The sequence below is a fragment of the Solea solea genome, chromosome 1, assembly GCF_958295425.1.
Source record: "Solea solea chromosome 1, fSolSol10.1, whole genome shotgun sequence".
NCBI classification, from domain to species: domain Eukaryota; kingdom Metazoa; phylum Chordata; class Actinopteri; order Pleuronectiformes; family Soleidae; genus Solea; species Solea solea.
The window spans coordinates 29,050,857-29,067,491 of record NC_081134.1 but is presented as its reverse complement, the minus strand read 5'-3'; the positions used below and the strand labels follow the sequence as shown (position 1 = coordinate 29,067,491).

At 42.5% G+C, this 16,635-nt stretch overlaps 1 protein-coding gene across 1 annotated transcript in view; it reads right to left on the bottom strand.

Annotated features, from left to right (window-relative positions):
* Window positions 1-155: 155 nt before the first annotated feature.
* drosha (drosha ribonuclease III) overlaps window positions 156-16,635 on the bottom strand; it is a 121,395-nt gene continuing 104,915 nt past the window's right edge. The window contains exons 30-32 of the mRNA XM_058649343.1: window positions 13,259-13,351; window positions 11,283-11,329; window positions 156-1,609 (exon numbers count right to left, since the gene is read on the bottom strand). Coding sequence (XP_058505326.1) covers window positions 1,479-1,609; window positions 11,283-11,329; window positions 13,259-13,351 — 271 coding nt within the window. The 3' untranslated portion in view covers window positions 156-1,478. The remainder of the gene's footprint in view (window positions 1,610-11,282; window positions 11,330-13,258; window positions 13,352-16,635) is intronic.

Sequence of the window (16,635 nt, the reverse complement as noted above, 5' to 3'; positions counted from 1 at the left end):
GACGGCCAATCACATTTTAGGGGGGAAGAACGTGGAGAATGGAGGTTAAAAATAATCATATTTTGATTATGAGAGGATGAGTGGCAGACGTGAGGCAGACGGCGACGTCACAGTGGGTGAATACGGAGAATCAAGACAAGGAATCAGACGCTTCATTTTCCATTTTACTTCTCACTTTTATTCAACATTACATTTAAAAACAGCTTCTTCTCCTTCTTATTATTTTTGTTTTAATGTTTTGGCTCCTGCTGTTCAAAGTCTTAAAAGGTACAGTGTGTAGAATTTAGGATTTACCTTGGATGAAACAACTCGAGTAGATTTTGTTTGCTTCGGTGACTTTTAAGTGTAAAGATTGTAATTTGAGCAAAGAAAAGTGGCCGTACCTGATGTCGTGAAGCTTTTAAGAATCGTCCAACGTCCCTCTTGTCCTCACTGGTGACATCTGAAATGACTTGTCACTTGATTTTAATGATATAAATGTAATTAGCTTTAGCATTAGCCTGGAGGATCAGGGTACCTGGACGTCGTCAACACAGTCCGCTGTGAGCTTTAAGGCTCTACGGTTTGTGCTGGAGGCAGCTTTCAGAAGGCGACGCTCACGGTTGCTATGGAAACAGTTTACTGCTCAAATGCAAAGGCATGATTCAATTGGTTAGAGCATGAGTGTTCAGTGCAAATGTTAGTTACCCCTAGAGGTCGCTAAACCCCACACACCGTTCCTTTAAGTTTCTAACTTTGGGACGTCAACATGATGACAAGTGAAGGCCACGTCTCTACGATACTAAACGGTAGAAGAATGAGAACAGTCGTCATTCTTTAAAGGTTTAAAGGTCCAGTGTGTGAACATTAGTGACATCTGGTGGCGAGGCTGCAGACTGCAGTCCTCTCTCTCCTTTATGCCGCATTTCAGTTCAGTTCAACATACGGTACGACTGATTTAACGGCAAACTAATTTGACAAACCCAATGTTTGTATGCTGGCAACCATCTTGGAATCATAATTCATGGGTACGCGAGGTTGGAAATCGGAGTTCATGAGCACGTTGGGGAACTACGGTGGCCTTCACATACCAGAAAGAAAATGATTGGTTCATTCTTTTGTGCTGTTGTACAAGACGGCTCAGCATAATATTTTCTAGGTTAACACAATCAACTCCTGCCAGTAAAGCCGTCATAAATGTAACACACTGGACTTTTAAATTTGAGCATATTGGACAAAGACAAAGATTTTACCTTAAATCTCTGAGGTAAGTCTTATTAAGCAGGCGACATTTCAGCTGCGTCCCTTTTGAGGTTTGTGTTACAACTGCGGGAACAAGCGAGTCGTCCTTGTCTAAACTACCCGGCTCAGCGGTCGAGTCGTGGCGGCTCCATTTTGCCGACTCATGCCTGGACGGCTGCCACATTAGCTGACAGGACTGTCCTCATCCTTCCACCACTACGCAAAAAAAAGAAAAAGAAAGAAAAGGCGGGGCGCCGTCACTTCCTGCACTCGTCCACCTCGTCGGTTTCCATCTCCTGCCGCTCGCGCTCCCGTCTCATCTCCTTCAGCTCCTGCCTGTATTTCCGCTCGATGAAGCGCTTCTGATGAGCCATCTGTGGGAAGTTATCTGGCCGAGGGAAACAGAGAGAAGTCGAGCGAGGAGGACAGATAAAGAGAGAGAGACACAGAAAGACAAGTGTGTAGAGACAAGGTCAGTTTCCAGCTGGACGAGGACACCAATTTGAGGGCTCAAATTGCCCCCGAGTATAGTTTTCACATCAAGTGTCGCGCCGTCACTTTTGGTCAAATGTCGCAGTCGAAATTGACCTCATGCTGTTATTTGTTTTTTCATTATTAGTGACGACGCCTAATGTGTCTTGTGGCAAAATGACGATGAGATCTGATAACCAGACAAACGACAGATACAAGCTAACGAGAAGCTAGAAGCTAACGAGAAGCTAGAAGCACTGACGACGGAACTGATCTTTCGTTGAATTGTTGACGTGAAAACTCAATCTTTAGCCTGTGACAGAAACACAAGTGCGAGCGTTTGTGGGACTCAATCACAAACATTATATTACATGTCATTTGGCAGACGCTTTTATCCAAAGCGTCTTACAATAAGTGCATTTAAACATTTGGGTACAAACAAGAGCTAGAAGTAAGTAAGCCAAACGATGAAGTGCAAACAGCCCTTTAGCTTCTTTAGAGACCGAATGAATTAGGAGGAAGTGTTAAGTCTCAAAGGAGTTAATTCTTAATGTTGAGTTCAGAAAATGATAATAAATCAATGAGTACAGGACATTTTCTTTACTCAATGGAACCTGTGTTCCTGTTGTTAGCATCTTGAATGCAGAGCTAGCTAACCCTAATCCAAGAAAGACCGTTTCACTTTTTGAACCTCTAATTAATTCAACCTTAAACCAAAAATTAATTAGTACAATTATCGATAACTAAAATAACTGGTTGTTAAAGAGATTGTTGTCTTTTTTATACACATTTCTCCAAAAAAGGACTGAAAATTCATTGAAGAAATGAACATTAACATAAAATATGTCATGTGTAAACACATCTTGGAAGATTAATCCTAACTTTCCTGGTTTTCCCAGTAAAAACAACATTGCTCTTCTTTTGGCTCATGTTTTCCTGCTGCATTGTTCCAACTCTTTATTAAAAGTTGTCAACTTCGTCACTTCATGTGGACGTAAAGCTGAAATTAGTTTTAACGTCTCACACACACACACACACACTGATCAGATACACGGCCCGAATCAACAGAACATGTTTAAATACTTTGGGCCTGTGCCGTTATCTTGGACAGATAGTGAATATTATCCTCCGATATAAAGGGAAAATTTAATTATCGCTCTCGTTCAGCTGATAATATGTCGCCTCAGGGTTAGAGCCAACTTCTATTAAACAGCCTGGCAGAGAAATTGTGTTTTTCATGGAAACTGCGATTGTTTTTGCTGTTGCAGATTCACAACGATGGTTCATAAGAAAGTCCAAGTCACTGAACGTCACAGTCCTCGTCCAAAATGTAGTTCTGTGTCTACATTAAGTTGTGTATGTGTTACGGTCAGGCCTACAGCTCCATACGTTCCACATTCTAATCCAACATAGACACTATAGCATGTAAATTACAGGCGACTCAGCAAAAAAAAAAGGTTTTGGGACTCATGAAATTGATCGTTTTAATCAAGGTCACATCCAGGATCCTCTCAAGGAAGGAAGGAAAGGTCTGGTCGGTTTCTACGATGCGTTTCAGACACGCCAATGACGTTAATCAACGAGAGCAAAGGTGAGCGTAAAACAAACAAAATGGCTGAATGAAGTTTGGTGCTACAAGATCATACGCGTGACACTTTCTTTGGATGCCATTGATTGCTTACACTATTTTAATTCCCAGTCTGTCAAGCCTCAGTCCAAATGTATAGCTCAAGTAAGAGACACAAATATTGTGTAGTCTCACCTCGACACAAGCCAAGTTTCAAAACGGACTCCAGTGCTTCACTTAGAGCTTAGACATGAAGAACTTGTCGAAGTTAAACACAAACAGCTCAAGAGTCACCATTTAAACAGATCATGTGCTGTGTCATAACACCAAGCACGGGTAATATATGGATACATGGATGTCAAAAAGTAAAAACAATCATGTCCAAATGCAGTCAGTGCTGGACGACGTGGCCAAGTCCTCTCTCTGCCAGTCAGCGTTGGTCTGTGACATAAATGTAATCATCCGTCTACGTCTGTGTCGGCATGAGCAGAGTTTGAATGCACGCTTGGACCGAAAAACGAGACTAACCCTGGACTGAAGTACGACAATCTGACACGCTGAAACCGGGTATCATTCAACAGTATTTGAATGATACCCAGATATCAATCTTAGCCAAAGAACAACACATTTTCTCAAGTGACCGTCTGGAAACAATGGAACTCTGACGAAAACGGCAATTTACATGCGTGTTGGACGTTACTGTAACTCCTAGACCGTTTGTCTAGGAGTTACCGTCTTGAAAATTAAAAATCTATGGACTGTTGATCTGTCCAGGATCCTTGTCAGCTGAGATTGGCCCAGCACCACCCCGCTGCGGCCCTCATGTGGAGGATAAAGCGGTATAAGATGGATGGATACCGGAGAGCAAAGAAATAGAGCTTTGCTCCCATATACTTGTCATTACGGGAGAACCTCAGGACTTCCACGGAACGACCGTCCAATCACAGACGTTTGTGACGTCAGCTTCTCGTTACCGTAATTCCTAAACGTTCGAATAACTGCCAGATATCGAGAGTGAAGAACTCACTCATTGAACATTTTTTTTTGACAATGCTACAGCCATAAAATCTACAGACAACAGTTAAGACAACATAACTATTAAAAACATCCTATCCAATAAAGAAACTGCAGAAAAAAAAAGAGAAAGGAGAATCGAAGACACGCTCACACATGAAAGAATTTCAATATTCTTTCAGTGAGTAAGCAACACTCGGTGAGGATCGGAGAGAAAACTACATATTGCAGTTAAAATATGGAAATCACCAGCATTTTTCCCTGGGAGATGACTTGAGAATAATACCACTCAATAGTGTGTGTGTGTGTGTGTGGGGGGGGGGGGGGGGGGGTCATTTACATCGTTCAGCATGCGGCACAAGAGCAGGCCTGAAAAGAATGGGGCTGGCAGAGGAAACACAAGCCTTTTCATTTCGGTCGACACTGGGCGTCTGAGGCGACACGTTGAGAATTCTCCGTCAAAAAGCACCGCTGAGGAAAGCTGCTCTCTGAATACTGATGTTTGTTTAAGGTGTTAACGCGCTCCGCTCTGATCGGGTGCTTTTGCTTATCGACAATGCAGTTAATTCCTCTCAGGGACGACAGATTGCAGGCTGGAGATTCCAGAGTGAAGCGGCGGTGGGTAATAAGAACGTCACAACAGACGCTGCCTGACGTCTGCAAGAGGAAGTAGAGTCAAGCTGCGGTTGTACCTTCAACACGCCATTTAATTGTTCTAGTGCCTTAGTCATTGTCCCATTAGAGGGGGAATCTATTTATCAAATGACATGTGTCCGACTTTGCTATGCTAGGTGGTGACATGTCCTCTCTCAAGCTTGTTAGAATTGGGCATTTTATGGTTGGCCAATTACATCACAAACCCAAAAAACTAAACAGCTCGAGTGAGTGGCGAGTTTGTTACCATTCCGTGTCTTTCCACTAGGTGTTTTGACGAGGAGATATGGTGCCTTTGGAACCAATATGTTCTCGTGGCACTTATCGCTTAATCGTTTTGGACTGAATTGGGAAAACGAGCATTCAATTTTGACGCTTTTCATTCCACCTTCAATGTTAGACAACGAGAATCCATCTAGGCCAGGTCGCACATGTAAAAGAGACCTTGATCTCAATGGGACTTTACCTCGGTGAAAGTCTGTCACGCATTTCTGAACAAAACAACTGCAAAGTGGGCAATTCACACACTGGGTGCCAATTGTAAGTCACCTGCCAAGTTTGAGTAGATTACTTTTATTTAGTTTTCAATGCACTTTGCTCCCCCATTGGACGCTCTATATTGACCACATCCAATGTACCCCTAATGCCTGAACCAAGCAGAACCCACAGACAAAGAAAAAGCCATTTTCCTGTTTGCCGCGTTGCCTCAACAGATGCTAACCAACTAGCTAGCATGAACCCCAAAGTTACAACAGCAGATGCCCCGACACTTCTGAAGTCATTTGAGTGGCAGAATGTCAGAAACTCAAGTTGAGGCAGAAATCCTCTTTCTGTAACTTCAACATATTTAATTCTCAATGGCAGCAGAGTTTAAATTCAAAAACACATGTTTGTTTTAGTGTTTTCTTCTTCTCTTATTTCTGGGTCAAAGCCCGGGATTAGGATCTGTGGGTGTCTGGCCTCGTTTGGGTCCAGTTGAACGTAAACATACAATAGTATAATTCAACTCCTAACTGCAAAAATACTGAGCTCAGGCTGTATATACTATATTCTGGTTACTCACTGTCTATATTTTGTGGGACGGGACCCACAAATGGGTCGCGGAAGACTATTTTTGGGTCCCCAAACAACTTCCCCACAAACTTTTAGTTAATATTGTGACACTGGGTCTAGACTGCAGACAAAATTCTTCTAGGTAATATTTCATATTTTATTATATTCCAGGCGTTAAAATGCTGGATTATTATTATTTATACCAGTGCTTTCGACTGTTTTTTGCTGCTTTAATACCACATATGAGACTAATAATGTGTGTTGATTTCACTTTTAGTCAGACTAATATGTGCTTTTAAGTCTGGTTTTAGTCCAATGAACACTCGTAACTTGTCTTATTCTAATGTTATGTAAACGTACTGTTCCTTCCTTCGCTCAGTCGTTCGCTATCTATTCAGCCTGAGCTCAAGGCTGTGAGTCGACTCCACAATAGAGTGCGTCGGCTGAGTCTATCACGCAGAGCTTGTGCGCGCGTCACATCAGTCACATTGGCCAATAGTGTGCCGCGCTGATGAAGGGATTTCCCTGTCATGCCAAAGGGCAAACAAAAGACTGGAGCTGGTGAATAGAGATCCTGCATATGGCATTTCCCTTTGCCTCAATCCATCCACTACTTTTTATTCTGAGATTAAGGGGTTTAAAGAAAGCTGAGGGAAGAATGTAGTCCGCTTCCAGCTACTAGCCTGATCCGGGCTCCTTGTCTTATTTAACAGAGATAGCATTTTGTTTGAAAAACAAGCAGCTTGGAAGAATACGCGTTAAGTCTTCGAGAGAGACTGAAGACTTTAAACCGAGACAGTGCTATCGTTGAGCATGAATGATAAATGGTTAAGCCGTTTCCATGTATATTTGATGTCGCCTTAGACCTGACTGTGCGTGGTGCTCGGAGCCTCAGGGCCTGAGAAACTCTGCGCCGCCGAGTACTTTCCCTCCTTCCCTCCTTTTTCTTGTCGATTCTGGCTGCTCTCAGCTCGATTTGTTTGCACTCATGTTTCTCACAGTCCGGGCCTTGGTTAACATTTAATTCTGCCTTGACAGATACAGGCAGGAGACTGTCAGAACGCGGGCGCCATCAAATAATGAAATGGGAATCAGCCGAGCCACCAGCGGATCTGCTTCAGACAGTGAGCGCGCACGCACGTGCACACACACACACACCAAACACCGGGCCCCCGGTTCTGTTTAATGAGCTCTGAGCTGTCTGACTGAACACAGCCGCGTCTCTCACCTCTCCGACACCGCTGGAGCCGCGGATTCTGTCAGCCAGGAAAAGCTCTGCAGCAGAAACAAAAAGTTCCGTCCGGCTCAAAGTGATCCCGATGCTGGAGGAGGCCTTGAATAAAACATGGAAATGAATCCTGACAGGTTTTGCTTTCGGTTCAAGAGCAGCACGGGGTGGAAGCTGCTGAACATGAGGAGTAACGGGTGTAGCCGAACGCTGCGGTGAGGGCCAACAAGACAATCGATGAGGAATTACATGACACTGCAGCTAATGTCCTTGATTAGTCTCGCTGTGTGGACAAATGAAGCGCGCCTCTCGACAATCACACGTGAGACAATGAAGCTGTGTCAGGAGTCCGAGTGTCAGCGGCGCTCCCGTCTCATTAGACGGGCTTACGGTCAGGGGAGTGACTTCAAAGGCGTGTTTGAACTCTGCTGACATATTTATCTCCGCACGGTGATGTTCCAGCCATAAGTACGAGTGTAACAGCGAGACGTCTCACACTGGGATGATTAATTCAGGCCCGACGAGTGGATTCTGAGAATTAAAAAATGATCAGCCGCCTGAACTCCATGCAAAAATGTGACCTCCACTATAAAGAGAATGAATATGTAATGTCAGTGATGGATAGTGGAGCAGAGCCCTTTCGACTGCAGTCAACATCAGCCAGGTGGAAGCACACGAGGATGTCGACTCTTTCATTTAAGCCTTTGGTAATTATGTAAGACCACAATCAAGACTTTTAAGAGGTTTTTGCAGGGTTTTCTTTGACCAAAACAACAAAAAAAGGACATATTTTGCCCAAAAGACTATGAAAATATTGCTTTTTTGGGGCAGTTTCTTTAGAAACCAATGATAAAATTGCATCACTAGACTTAAATGCTGGTTTTGTCTCTCCAATCTGCATTTTGTCTTGACATTGCAGTAAAAACAGTGCATGAATTTAACATTAAATACATTAAACGGGTCATCAAAAGCACTTATTTTGCAGACAGTAAAAATTAAATTGTTCTTTTTCCCCAACTTCTCTCTGGAACGCGATGAACTCGCAGGTTTAAATAAATACAAAAGCCTACCTCTAACTTTGGGAAACATTAGTGCAGCACCTTTGTAGAGGACCTAATCAACATTTAGTCAGTGGTACGACTGGTACGAGGTCTTTTCCATCCCGTCATTCATCAAACTTTTTAATGAATTTATGAATTGCAATAATGCAAGTGAGTCACCTCAGCGACTCTGGAGCACCGGGGTGAAAACGCGCGAGAGAGCGCGCTGCGACTGTCGAGCTTTAAATTAAGTGACGACACAAAGTCAAACCGAAAAAAAAAAAGCCCTCGAACTGGAAGTGCTTTGCATCAACGAGGGAAGGGAAAGACTCGGAGAGACGGTTTTTAAATTAACTGACCTTTTGCACGGAATCGCTAATCTAGTCACATGAAACCGCAATTTATGAGAAGGGGAAATGTTCATTTACGAGCAATGAGCATCTATCAATCATGGTGACAGAGGTGTACACTCGGGAGAGAGGAAATGGGAGGAATTAAGGCACAGAGAGAGAGAGAGAGAGAGTGATCTCCACCCTCCGATAAGGAGGGAGGAAGGGGGGAGGAGACGCCGAAAGAGACCAGAGATCCAACAGTTTTTAAATAGTAACACCATAACACTAATGTTTCATAAAAACAGTATCAATCACCAGTGGCTGGAGGCTTCATTTATGAGCCAAATGGAATCAAAGCGCGACCTCCGTGACCTCCGAACGCTCCACAGGTTTGCTCCGACAGAGCCATTTGTGTTCAAGGCCGACTAATTAGCCGAGGAGCCAACAAAAAAAAAACAAAAAAACAGTATGTCTGATTAATGCGGCGAGGTCACGGCGAGAGCAACAGAGACCCTTCATGCATTCAGCGTGATGTGTGATATTACACGTGCGCACGTGTACATAGAGAGGAGAGGAGAATGGGAGATAATGACGGCTCGTGGATGTGTCACCGAGACCTGTAATTGTGTTTTTACTTGGACGGTAATGGCAGGAAAATGCCAGAAAATCACTCTCGTTGCCTTAATGGGATATTGAGATTTTTCTAAAAGTGTGGCTGACACACAGACGGACAGTTAAGACTGTGCTGTGCTGTGTGTGTGCCCCCTTTTGACCAGATCCAGCACAAAGGGGCCGTTCTACAAACCCCTGAAAAACATGCAGAAGCTGCTGACTCATGACTGAAGTTACTGCAGTTTTGCGGGATTAATTACATTTAAGGCATTAAACTAGGATTGTCAACTGTTTAGATTGATCTTCTGATATTTCGGTGTCTTAAATGTGAATATTTTCCGGTTTCTTTGCTCCATGTGACAAAGAAATCATTAAAATGGACAATAGAAACAACAAGAAATAAAGCACGTTTGACACAGAGTTGCCTTCTTTTTACATTTTGACTTTCAAACAAGGCGAGCTGATGAATACTAGAATGAACAAATATAGAACATTATGTTTATGTTAAAGAGGGGAATCAAGGAAACTGTATTTATCGAGCTATGGAAAAGTGGGTCAAATATGTAAAGCCTAAATTTTGTAACTTGTTCTAATGGCCACTTTCTCTCCCAATTTGTGTAAAAAGTTCATAAACCTCTAAAATTGTGGAGTGCAAAAGCCTGCAGCTGTGTTTATGTATTGCGATCAATGCAGTCTTTTCAAGGCTTTTAAAACAATGATCTACATTTTTTTTACATTTTATGAACCAATTAATCGGAAAAAAATAATCAACAGTTTAATCTATTATAAAGATCATCGTTAGTTGCAGCCCGAGAGTTGTCAAAGGCCAGTTTGAGTAGCAATAAGAGCTCAGAGCGACACTGACACATATAACAAATGTGTCTCAACAGATGTGCATCACAACTTCACAAAAGAAGCATGTGAAGAAGACAAAAGAGGACATGAAGGCAGTGAAAACATGGCTGTCACAGGTGATTTTAGCCACTTAATAAAAAGCATATTTCACAAAATACATTCCCATTTAAGTCAATGATATCTTAAGAATATGTCTGCCATTTTATCTTGCTGCCAGGCAGACTTTTCCAACTGGAAACTGAAGTTCTTGTCACTTTGTAAAGTTGTTTACTTAACCTGCACCAAAGTCCATAGAGAAAATCAGTGATTTTACGTCATAGCAAACAAGAGTTGTTGATCCACTGCTGCCTCCATCACTAAGTTCAAATGTGCTACTTTATGACTTTGGCGTTTGAAATCCTTCCTTCAGATTAACCTCAGTGACACAAACGTATTAAATGAGGCAGCAGTGGATCAGCAGCTGCAGTGTCCCTGCGAGCTAAAAAACACTGATTTTCTCTATGGAGTTTGGTGCAGGAGAGCGCGCTGTGAACACAAAGTTGTTTCCAGTTGGATAAGACTGTCCAACAGTGAGATAAAGCAGCGAACATGTTCTTGTGACTTCAGTGGGCTAGATTTAATTGGACGAGTCTCTTGTCAAGTGGCTAAAATGTGTTTTTCCTTGTGTCCCCACTGGCAGCCGTGTTTTCGCTGAGAGCCAGCGAGCCAAGTTCCAGGCAGAGGGGCGGCCAGCGCCGCCGACGTGTCAGCATTGTTTTGGAATAATCAGTTAAGCGCTGCTATCGGACGCCGCACTTCAAATACTGTGAAGAGGATCAACAAGGGAGCGCGACGCCTCCTGATCCCCGATCCTCAACCACAACAGAACCCCCCCACCCCTCCCCCCCCGGACGCAAACTTCCCCGCGGGTCCCTCAGGAACGACGGACCGCGGTGGAGGAGGATGCTCATCTCGCCTCGCTGTCCTTGTTTTACCGCTCCTCCATCTCTGGCGAGGCCCTGTGCCTGCGCTCTGGGCTCGCACTTCAAACAGCGCGCCGCCGCGTTTGCTGCGGCCAACCGGCTGCTCGGGCCACAGCTCCCTGCCAGCCATGTTGCATACAGTACATCCATGGCTATAATTCAACACTGAGGCGGTGGAGAGTGTGAAAAGGCTTAACGTGTGAAAATGTGTGTGTGTGTGTGTTTTGAGGAGAAAGGGGGGGGGGGGGGGTTCGTGTTTGCCAAACAACTCACATTTTTCGAGTGCATCCATCGCGGCTCCCATTTCCGCCTGCTGGATGCTAGATTAGAAATATTTTTTTAAAAAGAAGAAGACACACAGAGAGAGAGAAAAAGTTCTTTAGCATTTTATTCAAAAACGTGAATGAAATTCAGTCAAAAACATACTGAGAGGATTATCAAAAGTGCTCTTCATTTGTTTTCAAAGAGCCATCTCGCCCGAACAATACCAGGTAACGCCGTGCAAACGTTTTCAAAAAGGTAAGCCTTCTGCTGAGCACTGTGTGTGTGTGTGTGTGTGTGACCAGAGTGGAGGTGGATGGGAGCTTAAGTCATGTAAATACAAAAACAGTAAGCTGTCAAAGATCCTGCGGAGGGGACAAAACTTATCGCCAGCTTAGAGCGAGACAGAGCGAGTGCTTTCAAGTTGGAGAGTCATGGAGGGGATTTCTACACGTGTGTGCTTGTATATACGTCTTTGTGAGGACCAAAAAACATCACAGGAAGTCTGATCCTCTGAAATGATGAAATCTGGACCCCTAAATGGATTGTTTATGGGTTAAATCTTGGTTTAAGAGTTATTTTTAACCATCACAGCGTTTATCTGTGACGTCAGGAGGGACATGAACTCTGGAGATCAGTCCTCAAGAGGACAACATACAGTATAATCATCTGTCTAATCACATGATCGGCTTCTTACTGGCAAGGAAGGAGGCCGACTAACAACTGGATTTTCAAATATAGCAACTTTCAAATAATGCTAATAGTTGTGGGGAGTGTTGCGAAAATTACTCAAAATAGGAAGTGACGACATACTGTGTGCCGCATTTCCATCATGGTACGGTTTGGTTTGACACAGTACGGTACGGTTTGGAAAGGTAAAGTAAAGTCCTGGGTCATGCCAGATGGCCGCGTCATGGCGGTCTAGCTCCGCCCTGACTGTACTGTACCTTTTACTTTTCACAAAAATGGAACGATTGAGGTTGGTTATTTTGGTAGCATTCCAAATGGAAACGCCTTTGTGTGCACAGTACGATACCAAACTGAACCGAACTGTTCCACTCAGCAGAAACACGGCTTAAAGGTAAAATGTGAAGTTACAGACAGACGTACATTCTACGTCTGTTATGTACTTTGAAGATGCCTCATCTGTCTGTACACTTGCAAAAATATGGTATTGTTTTGTTGTATTTATGCTAAAGTCACTACCACAGAAGTGAAGTGTCGGGTGTTTTTTAGCCTGACAGTGGTTTTTAAAAATAGAGATTTGTCTCGACGCAGTGCTATGGCAAAATCGCAAAACTCGTTATTATCCAAAAATAGACCTAAAATGTCTGTAACCCCGGATTTTTTCCTCGAGGACTTTAAGCAAAGTTGGGGTTTTGGCATTTAGTTGTGAAAGTTAAGTTAAGGGTAAGGGGTCTTGGTAATGGCATTTATGTCTTTGAGTGTCCACACTAAGGATGCTGTTCAAGAATGTGTGTGTGTGTCAGGATGGGGGGGTGGGGTTAAGATGTCTGATGGATTTAGTTTTCCTTTCTCACAGGCTCAGCTGCAGCTTTATGCTCAAACCCTTCCAGCCCTGAAAAGACTCTTCATGCAGAGATTCACTTTCTTTACTCAAATAAAAGTGTGTGTGTGTGACCACACACACACACACACAGACTTTATATACCAGGTAGACCCTAAACGCAGGCCTGAGCACAGTGTCGCCTCGTCGCAGACTCTTCCCCCGGCCCAGAGTGATATTTCCATAACACAATTTACGTCAAATCGATAATGAATCGATTCATTTTCATTCTGCATAATGTCTCTCCCGATAGAATAGGCCAACAAGAGCTTAATTGCCATAATAAACGCCATCAATAAAGCACCGCTGCCATTATTCTCCAGCCCATTAGTGGTGGGTGCAGTGAGAAGGAGAAGTGGGAGCGGGGGGGAACAGCAGAGAGCGTCTTGTCCTGTTGTTGTTGTGTCTTTGTCTGACTCACCTCGGGCCTTTGCCGCAGCCGATTCGCTCTCCTTTGAAGTAGACGGCGACGGTGTAGGTGCGGGCGTGCGACGGGCCAACCGTCTGCAGGGTCCTGCAAACATTAAAAAAAAAAACACAGAAACAGAGGAGATAAATAACAATAACACATCAGGAGATGGGGAATTGCAGGGTAATGTGAAAATGTACCCAATAATTTCACTTATTACTGTATTTTATTAGTAGTTTTTAATAGTTTTTACTTTGTTTTCTAAACTTTTGATATCAGGCAAACTGTCATGAATATAAAACATGAACATTTGTGCAATTTACAGTCATATATGCAAGTTTTGACTTAGTAAATGATGTTTAAAAACTATAAAGACATAAATCTTCACTAAAAGGTAGCAAAAATTAAGCAAATTTGTCTGGGAACCCAACAAAAAAATCTCCTGAGACCCCTCTGTGGATCCCGAGTCACTGTTTTTATTTATCCCTTAGATAAAATGTAATATTATTATTTTGAATATTACATGACAACACATTATGATACTGGTCTTAAAAAGGCTCACCAAAGCTGCAATTTGTTTTCTTCAGCCTTGCAGGGCAACAATTCACTGTGTTTTCCTCTAATTAGTTCAGAAAACTCCTGTTAGTGACTTTTTATGTGTTTAAATAACAACGTCAGCGTTACATATGTGAATTCATGTTTTTTTGGTTCTCCTCACTTCTGTCTGCCATTATTCAACTTCTGTTTCAGTCAAATTAAGCAAAAACTCACGTTCAAAGCCTAATCTAATCTGATCCAGCTGTACACGAGACGTAAAATACTCATAAAACCAGAATATGATTAAATAATAACATAAACAAACCTTAAAAAATAGATTTAAAAAAAAAAAAAACAGGGACAACGAACGTCAAACACACCACTCGCACCTTTTCAAACTAAATTAAAAACGTGTAATTTGGATTTTTTGACTTTCTTTGTTGGTGTGTTTCACTTTGTGTTTATTATATTTGATTCTGGAGCACTTTGTAACACTGTGTCTGAAAGGTGTGATGTAAATAAAGCTTTTTTTTTACCTTCACAAACACTTTGACACTTTGTACCAAAAGTACTTTAAGAAAGAAAAGTGATTTTGAGTTTGTTTTAAATCAATAAGATAATACGGGGATGGAATTAATATCCAAAATGATCTGGGATCAAGAGACAAATTTAAGGACTTTTTAATGACTTTCCAGGATCAATTCCCTCCAATTCAAAGATATAAATGTGCTGACACAGCTTAAGATGTGGAGGACAACTTGTAAGAGCTCCCGTTAGCCTGAAGAGACAAGTTGTCTGACATATTGCCTGATTTATGTGTCGTCTAGTATATACAGAGGTGAACAGCATTGTTTCCTGCCAGAGAGGCAGGTGGAGAGAAGGGGAACAGTGCTTTTTTTCAGAGTGCACACACCAATCTTGAGGGACACAAATGACATGACAGATGAGGAACTGACATAAAAGTATGATGATAGTCCTGAGGAGACCCATGAGCTACGGGTAAATGATGAAAAAGCTACGATGTACAAAAAAGAGAAAGTCATTCGACTAATTTGCAAATTAAAAATTAAAACTCCACTTGTCGTCTTTGTCACATTTCTACAGGGACATTTACCGTCAAGGACCCCAGACAAAGCTGGAAACATGTTTTTGAAATGTTAACATTAGCATAAACCAGCTGTGAGACGCCTAAATTATTCACAAGACAATTCACTTATTTGAGGAGAGCAGTCAATTTTTAATGCATTGTGGTCACTTATGACACTTTTATCAATAATTCAGCCTCACTTTCTCACTTACAAATGAAGGAGCACCTAACATGTGTGGAGCAAATAAGACTCCTGTGTGTGTGTGTGTGTGTGTGTGAGACGCTCAAGACAAATCTCAACAGGCGGGAAAGCACTTCACACAGAATTACCGTGCTGCGAAAACAACACGGACCAAAGCGACGTTAAAAAGGATAATTTCCTTTTTCAGATCTTAAAAGGAACACGGGTGAAATAGACTACATGCTTCCTGGCTTTCAATAATCCTGCCCGAGTATAGAGTGTTTACAACTCGTGACGAATTCTGGAGTTTAGTGGAGGTTGTGTCTTTTTAACTACTAATGTTACCTTACAAAGTCCAAGTTTCCCCTTAGCGAAACCTATTACTGTAAGTTGAGGAGCTGGCTAATGTTTTAGTGCAGAGGCCTCAAACTTGTGGCTCGAGGGCCATAACCGGCCGTCCAATCGATTTAATGTGGCCCACCACTTAATATCAAGTTATAATATAAGAGTTATTTCTTTACCTATATTTACAGAGACTTTTATTTTGAAATTAGCAAAATCCTCCTTTTCCGTATGACTGGCCCCCTACTGGCCAGATACTCTCTGTTCTGAACTGTCATAACTGTTTCTCCACCCTGTCTTTTTGTCCTCCATTTGTCCTTTCACCACAACCGGCCAAGGCAGATACTGCAAATCTTGGGATTCTGGTTCTGTCAGAGATTTCTTTCTTGCTTTTATTTTCTCTCTCCAGTGACATCTAGTGTTTTGCTCATTGTGCAAACTGTTGGGTTTCCTCTTCTCTCTCTAAAGACCTTGTTTTCGGCAGAAACCTGTAGTAAGTAGACATCTGCCATTATTTCCCTGAGAGACGTCCAGTTTGACATTTTCCGATCAGTAGCTGTGTGGCTTTACGTAGCAGACAAGACAACAACTTTGACGGATAATATTGCTTCTGGAAAACAGACTGATAGAACAGCAGTTGATTTAAAAAAAAGGTTTTAATGGGACGGAAATATTTTTCGTAAAGAGCCTTGAGATAAATGTATGCTGTGTTTGGTGCCATTCAAATAAAATTTGATAACACCCGTTCTCTGAAAACTGAATGAATCAAAGCCCTACTCATGCTGCTATAACATGAAATTAGATTTAAAGGGGGATTCATAAGGCCATCAGAGCTAATATTATGCCAGCGCCTAATCATAAATTAACAAGCGACTGCTAAGTAGGTCTGAGAGTCTGCAGAGGCATTGGCCAACACTAAAAACAGCTACTTCCAGATGTCTTTGGTAGTGTTAGACTGTGTGTGTCCTCTTTGACAGTATGTACAGTGAAGTGATGGTGTTGGGGTGAAGGTGTGGATCCATCATCTGCCAGACACATTCACCAGGGAACCTTTAGCAGAGGCCGCGGTGCATTAACTCCCTTTCTTTCCTCCTTCCGGTGTCCTTTCCTGCCCTGCCTTGGTCATGTCGTCTCTCTCTCTTCTCTCTCTCTCTCTGTCTGCGTCTGACTCACACTCTTCTTCTACTCTTCACACTTGTAAACAAATTCAGACACATCCTTAAAAAACACCCTGACAGATTT